This window comes from Drosophila rhopaloa, unplaced genomic scaffold (assembly GCF_018152115.1).
Source record: "Drosophila rhopaloa isolate 14029-0021.01 unplaced genomic scaffold, ASM1815211v1 contig_2, whole genome shotgun sequence".
NCBI lineage: Eukaryota > Metazoa > Arthropoda > Insecta > Diptera > Drosophilidae > Drosophila > Drosophila rhopaloa.
Genome location: NW_025335083.1, coordinates 15294764 through 15302531, shown reverse-complemented (window position 1 = coordinate 15302531; position 7768 = coordinate 15294764). Strand labels below are relative to the sequence as shown.

Below are 7768 nucleotides of genomic sequence, written 5' to 3'. Positions count from 1 at the left end.
AAATGTATTTATTTTGAGGCCTTTTGTTGGCTGGTTTTTGTTTTTGGGTGTTCAGCGCAATTACACAGTCGCCTATGTAGTTAAGCCCTTCTTTTTTCTCTAGCATTTTCTCGTTTTTCAACTTCTCCATTGCAATGGCAACAATTGTTGTTTGCTGCTACTGTGGTTGTTGTCCATTTCTCCCCTAGAGCACATGTATTCCCTATAAATTTTTTACGATTTTATGCAATTGTATAGTTTGCGAAAAGTTTGTTGCAGCCATTTTTCGGTGCCGTCGTCGTGGCATTGTTTTTAACAAAAACAACAATGCCGACTACAATGCACCAGTCGACCCAGAGCGACACGCCCACAGGCCGCCCAGCCGCCCTTTTACATCCTTTAACCATGGGCCACCGCAAACGCGCCGAACAAATGAACTCGAATGTCCTTTATATGCGTTCAGTGTTTATTGTGCCATTTTCTATGCTTTTCTGTGTCCTAGGCTCTGCGCTAGAAAACTTGGCAACAATTTGTTGTAGCTTCTGCTTCTGCTCGGGCTGTTTTGCTTTCGTTGTTTGCTGGCGAGAACAACAAAAAAAGAAATGCATCTTCAAGGCCCCACCGCGGGCCCACCGACCAACATCGATCCGTTTCGCAAAAGCTTTTGGATTAAATTCTACATAATTCATGGCATTTCTTGCGTCCCAAAAAAACCCTAGACTTTAATGCGGCCAAGTCCTAGATGAGTTCGGCCGGAAGTTGGAAGTTAGCGGAAAACTTTGTGACACATTGTATCCCTGCTTGTTTGCTGACAAAATGTCCTTGCTTGCCCTTTTACTTGATTGCACTAGTCTGTGTTGTTTTGATTTAAACGGAATTGATCTTTAAGAAGTTATATATTCTTTCAAAACTCCTGCCATTGTTATATTTTCTTAATCTATTTATTTTGGTTGTCTGAAATATAAATCGCGTTAAGTATTGACAAGGCAAATCAAATTTGTGACATATTAAAGTAAAAAATGGACTTTCATTTAAATGCTCTCTTATGTATAAAAATACAAATTATACAGCTATCTGACTCGTGTTTTTTATTTGAGAAAAATCCCGTACCATTACTGATCTTTTCACTTCTTCGCTGAAAACTATGCATATTTTGTTTGGCATTAAAAAAATACAGCATTCTGCCCCATCCATCAATTAAATATTTCGCTTGTTCAGCTATGTTCCGATGGGAAGGGGGATATCGCATTTTTTAAAGCTTTATTAAGCAACTGCAATGGATCCGATGTGGAATTATATTGGCACTGCCAGCCGCCAACTCCCCCGCTCCCCTTCTCCAGTTGTCGCGGCATCCTTTCATAGACAAATATTGCACTGGCAGATGCCCTGCGGCGGACTTTCTGCACTTTACCCATGAACAGGCACGTACTCCTATACCCTCGCAGTGGATATTATATTTTTTTGTGGTAGTGAAGACATTTCTGGTTTATAAAAGTCATTTCAGTCAGATTATTATTTTATTACTTAGTCACTCTAAAGATATTTACGATTTATAGCAAATGTTAGGACAACTGAACTATTGCCTTAGTTCTTATGGAATAGGAAAAGGCGTACTTTAGTCCACATAAATATGAATAAATGAATGTATGTTTATTCTGGAGCAATATTTATGAGTATATTCATATCAATGCGAAAACTATCATAGCTTTTATCTGAAGACCATAATAGGTTTGTTAATTATAGAAGCACTTTAAGTATTGAAAAACCTCAAAAAAATTAACATAAATTCAATGGTCTGAAAAATGCTTCTATAAAATGCATCATACTATATTTGGGGTCTTCTTGCAGTCTGATTTCTCGTGTGAGATGATACTTTTGTTTTATAAATATTAATCAATCAACTAAATATATAATCACAATTAAATGTTCAAATACCAAGAAGAAATTTGCCTCCGAAATTAGACTGTATAAAAAATGTTTTAATAATCACAAAAATAGGGTAATTTGGGTATAAACGAAGTAAATTTAGGGTATATAAACTTTGCCTTTTCAAAGTGAACCGACTTTACCATTTTTTTAATGCCGCTTTCAACGATCTGTGGAGCCTCACATGCCACCATGTTCAGCCCCCATTTTCCGAGGGCTTTCCCCCTTTTACACAGCATGGAAATGTCGCGGCTTTTGCTTTCCTCGGCTTTTATTTCTGCTGATTTTTTTATTATGGCTCTCTTTGTTTTGCCGTGCCGCTGTTGTATTGCCGTTGTGTCCCTGGCGGTGGTCAGTTACGGCCACGATGGTCACGATGGCCGCGGAGAACGTTCGGTTTATATTGAAAAATTTGAATGCTAGTTAAAAGTTTTAATTGTCGCCGCCACGGCTGTCACATGTTGGCCTGCATGGCGGGGTCATTTAAAAATGCAGCCGCCACCGATGCCGCCGCTGCCTGTTATTGTTAACAATATTTTTCAATACAATTTTCCCTTGATTAAAATATGCAATGCACTTGTTTTCCGCCGGGGCATTCGGCCAATCTATGCCGGCTTAAAGTCACTCCTCCTTCTCCTCCTCCTCGTTTACTTAACATTTAATAGTTTTTTATGTGCTGAAGAGCATGTGCCGAATGCAAGAAGCATTTAAAATAAATGTACATTTTCCAAATAAATCTGCCAGTCTTATTGGCCCAATAAGTTTTCCCCATCCTGCTCCAGTTTCATGTTTCCGAGAAAAAATTTCTCGCCCTTTTCGTTTACTTTGTGCATTTATAATTTACACTCTTCGCCTTGTCTTGCTTGTTGTTTATCTCCCGGCTCGAAAAGTTCGAACTGGCTAAAAGTTTTTAATGAGCAACGACGTTGGACGTCATCGTCTTAGCCCGCTTCTCTATCCCACCAATTGCACGCGGAATTTCTTGCTGAAATTTGTTGTGCATCTTTGCGAAATTTTTGGAGTGAAATCGTGACAGGATGATGGGTGGCTTTGCGGGGGACAAACAATTATCAATAGCTTTAAGTTTTCACAGAAATGTTATAATTTAATCAGAAGCTTATCCAATTACGTGTGCAGACAGTAACTTGGTTAATCTTAATTTACCTTCGATACATTGCAAAACAACTTTAATTCATTTTTAATACATTTGAACAACCTACGTAAATAAATCATCACTGGTTATAGCCACAAAAAAGTGAGTGTACTCACAGTTGCTTTTAAAGAATAATAGAGAATAATGCTTTTAAAAGTCGATTCAAATCTGTTAGTTAGCGGTTTTATAAATATCATATGTTTATAATGAACTTTATTCAAATATTTGTTTAATAACTCTTTCAAGCTGTTTATACGTAAATAAAAGGAGCAGTTTGGCTCAAGTAAAAGTCATATACACAAGGTTGTTTTTAAACTTAAAAAGAATACTGTCTTTTAGAACTAATATTAACTATTCAAATCAATGTTTCTTTAATATTAAACACATTTCATATATTCCATTTGCACTTGGCAATAACTTTTTGCAATCAGCTTATGACGTACATCACATTCTCGCATTCAGCTTTGTCCGAATCTTTCTAGATGATTTCCTGTATTTATCCTGCTGACTTCACATTTAATCATTCAGGTTTTCAAACGGCCGGCTTGGTCTGCAGTTCTGCTCTTTATTTATTATGGATGTGGGCGCTGCATGTTAATCTCTTAAGGTCCTGCATCCTTTCTGGCGGCGGAGGACGAAGTGCATTCAATTCCAAGTGCAGGTCAAGTGGCCGCCAAAGCAAAAGCCGCAACGTGAGCACATGGACGAAAACAAAAATCTCTCCTTCGCCAAGGAGCAGGTTGCTCTTTTTAGTCCTTTTTAGTACATTAAAAGCTGCACATGCGCAAAGAGTGTAAAATTATAGTGGGTTGTGGGTCGTGGCCACTTTGGGGGGATTACTGCTCCTGTCTTTGGTCTTCACTTTTGCGGATATTTGCGGCATTTGTTCAAGGTGACGGCGGCATCTTTGTTCGCCGGCAGCGCATGCAAATCTGTCAACAAATTGGCGGCGATTAGAGACACTGGCCACTTCCCACTCCCACGCAACTGTCATGTTTGCCGGTCCGGTCAACAATTTAGACATAATTTGAAAGCCCCGCTTCGTACCACACGCAATGTCGCTTACGCAATGGCCACACACATCCAAATTATGCATAATGGCAAGTGGGCAGGTGGGTAAGCCGCCAGGTGTGATGGCCTCCAAATCCACCGTTCCCCGGCCCATGACCATGTTAGTGCCCCCATAAATTGGCATTAGTCTCGGTCGTGGTGGCCATTTTTAGGTGCAACATCGCCGGTGGGCAGCCATCGGCAGCTTAATAACTTTTATGCGTGTTTGCATATCGCTCATGCATCGAATTTGATGGAAAATAAACCTCTTTTCCCCAATGCACCGCTGGGTACCATGAACAAATTGCTAGGAAAAAAGTGCTTCAAAGGGATTGTGTTTGGGGAATTCGATTAAAAATTGTAACCAATGAATTTCGATAGAGTTGATTGGTGTCCGAATACCAAACCGATTTCTTTCATAGCTTTTTAAGTGGATTTAAACCTCTTTCAAAACCCAATAAAAATCCAGCCGTTCACTTTTTAAGCAGAGTTTGAAAAATGTGGTGTATTTCGCATTATTCAGATTATGGTATGAGCGATATTTATCACCACACTTGCACCACACTGTCACCAGCTTATGATGAAGTGAACGTTACGAGGGGTGTATGTAAGGCAGAATATGTTAAACAACTCCAGGTGTTTGACACTTTATGATGGGTACATGTAATGCAGAATATATTATGATACGCACAGGTGTGCAATAAACGGCAACAATGGAGAAAAATCAACGCCAATTTTATTATTATATTAAGTAGTTGATTTGTTTACCGGGTATAGTCGGCATCAGGATTTTGTTGACCCATTACATGCATGGACAGGGTGTCACTCTTATCTGACGTACAGCAAAATAAATATTGAATATACATCGTATTATATTATCATATTTGGGGGTAGAGTGTTGCACAGTAGAGTCCTACTTCTCCGGCACATTGCACTGCTGGCAATTCTCCATTGTGGCCACATAGTCCTCGATCTGGATGGTCGTTTCGAAGAAGTTGTAGCGCAAGTGAACCGCCGAGGTGGCTGCATCCAGGATTCGTTTCGGATTGGCATTGGTTGCTGTGCGGAGGAGAATGGGAAACGATTAGGCGGTATCAGAAGGATTACACTAATGGGGGGCAAGTCCATTTCTCTCGCGCTCACTGGCTCTATCAAAATTGTCCACGCTTAAAAAGCCATTTCAAAAATAATTAAGCTAATTGCTCACTGTCTGCTCATGGACATGGGGGAGGGGGTCAAGAGGGGGCCAGCTTGGAACAACAACAAATCCATTGGGATAATTACCATCCATGACCAAAAGTGCGACCCCACCAGCCACCCAAAAGTCCCTCACCCCCTTCCCACTCCGACAAACACATGCATCAGGGCCAAAGGCCGCCACCCAACGACCTTTCTGGTCTGATTCGGTTCGGTCTGGTCTGTTTTGGCCTGGCCCGTTCTGTTTTGGTCGGAAGAGGCCGGCCTGAACGCCGGGGGCAGCTACTTACCAATGGCCAAATGCGCAGATAGCGCCACTTTATTAATGCTCAGCGCCCAGATGCGCAAATTGTGCACCCGCTCAACGCCCTCGATGCCTTGGAATATCTGCAGCACCTCGGCATAGTGCATGTAGTTGGGCGTCCCCTCCATAAGCACCTGCGGGGATAAACAACAAACAGGTACACGGGTTTACAAGTGATTTGATAAATCTTTGTGAAATAGTGAATTCAAATGAAATAAGTGCAACAAATTATACGATTTTGTCTAAATAGGTGAGACGGATATTAAAAGGATATTATTTTCTTTTATAAAGTTGACTGTTTACTATAAGGGGTGTGCTTTAGCCAAATAAATACTTATATTCACATTTGAATCCATTTATTTAATTGCAGAGTGGCTTTTAATGGTAATAAATAAGTAAATTATAAATAAATGCTGAGCCTATAGTTAAACTTAAATGTGTTAAATAATGAATGCCTTAAAATCTTAAAAAATCTTTTGCGAGATCGATTTCCATTTTGCAATTAGAGTAATGGAGTTAAGCCGGCCAACTTTTTGGGGTATGAATTATTACTAGTATATTAATAGTTTATTTATTGTAAGTTTGTTCTTTTAAATTTAACTTTTTAAGTTTTGTTCAAAATCATAAATTAAAAGGTTAAATTTTATAAAAATAAACAATTAAACTTTTGCCAAAAAAAAAATCATAAATAAAATAATTCATATATGTACATATATACATATTTTGTATGGTTCAAAATATTGTCACATGCTAATTATTCCTAAGCTATTAATTCCCAAACTATGAAATAAAATTCTAATAAAATACCCATTGAATTAGATTGATAAATGATGAAGAACTAATCATCAGTAAACTTTCCCTGACCACAATCTTCCACTTACCAGCAGGGCATCCTTCATAATCGTGAACGTGGTGAAGAGGACAATGATGGAGAACACAAACGTGCAAATGGGATCAACGATGGAGTACTCCGGCCAAAAGTAGATGACGCCGGCGGCCACAAAAACGCCCACGCTCTGGATGACGTCGCCAATCACATGGATGAGGGCGGCCCGGACATTCATGTTGACCGCCTCGCGTCCAGCCGCTCCGCCGTGATGATGTGATCCGGGTGCTGTCTCGGCCAAAACGGCGGCAATTTCCAAATCCAAAGCGGGATCCACCAGCTTGGCATTTTGGTAGGAGAACGTTGGCAGTCCGCTGCCGGGCAATTCGGCATCCTCGGGCGCAAAGGCCACGCCCCCCTCAATCCGCTGGTTGGGCGAGGCGGAGCAGGGCGTGGACGTGGCATGGGCGTGGGATGGAATGGATGCGGGGGTCTTCTTCTTGGGCTTCTTGGAGCCACCGCCGTGGCTGTGGCCATGCCCACCACCACCACCTCCTCCCAAGCCATGCGAATGACCGTGCTGCAGTTGGACGCCCATTCTAGCCGAAAAACGAGTTGGAGAGAGAAATTGGAAACGTTATCACAAATATTTAATATGCTTGAAAATGTTGCAAGCTATTTTTGTGCCAGTCCTGCAGCCTCATGCCCCACACCCACAACCAAAAAAACCCATTCCTGTCTGGGGCACGTTAGCCTGGCCACAGTATGGAAACAAAAACGCACCCAAAATGTTTTTTTTTTGTTTGTGTTTTCTTTGCTGGCTGAACAGTGATGGGGAGGGGGAGGGGGGTGCTTGCAACGGTATGCGGGCAACGCTTTTGCATTGTTTGGCATTTTATTTCAGCATTTTAATGCACCAACAACAGTCGCACCACACAGTCAAACAAACACACCCAGGTCACGGACAGTGGACCCAAATGACCAAGAAAGTCCCCAAATGGAATCTTCAAATGGAATTTAAAGCTCAAACTGTCTGTTCTTGCACAAGACTTTAATGAAAAAGATTTCGGAATGGACATGACCTATATTTATTAAATCCAATATGTTTTTTCCTATAATATATAAAAATAAATAATTATTATATTTATTTATAAGCTGAGTAGAAAACATTCAGAAAATAACTACCTTAGGCACACTATAATATTCATGACTTCTTGTTAATAAGTTGATAAAAACCTAAAATGGCTTTTACATTTTCCTATTAAATCTCTATATATTTTGTAATATTACAATATATTTTTTTGGCTGTCCTGAACAATTTGTATTAAAAACG

The 7768-nt window shown here is 40.3% G+C and overlaps 1 protein-coding gene across 2 annotated transcripts in view; it reads right to left on the bottom strand.

Annotated features, from left to right (window-relative positions):
• Nucleotides 1-4826: 4826 nt before the first annotated feature.
• LOC108038928 (zinc transporter 2) overlaps nucleotides 4827-7768 on the bottom strand; it is a 48815-nt gene continuing 45873 nt past the window's right edge. For both annotated transcript variants that reach the window (XM_044460504.1, XM_044460505.1), the window contains 3 exons: nucleotides 6491-7034; nucleotides 5596-5743; nucleotides 4827-5167 (listed from right to left, as the gene is read on the bottom strand). In XM_044460504.1, coding sequence (XP_044316439.1) covers nucleotides 5022-5167; nucleotides 5596-5743; nucleotides 6491-7034 — 838 coding nt within the window. In that variant the 3' untranslated portion in view covers nucleotides 4827-5021. The remainder of the gene's footprint in view (nucleotides 5168-5595; nucleotides 5744-6490; nucleotides 7035-7768) is intronic.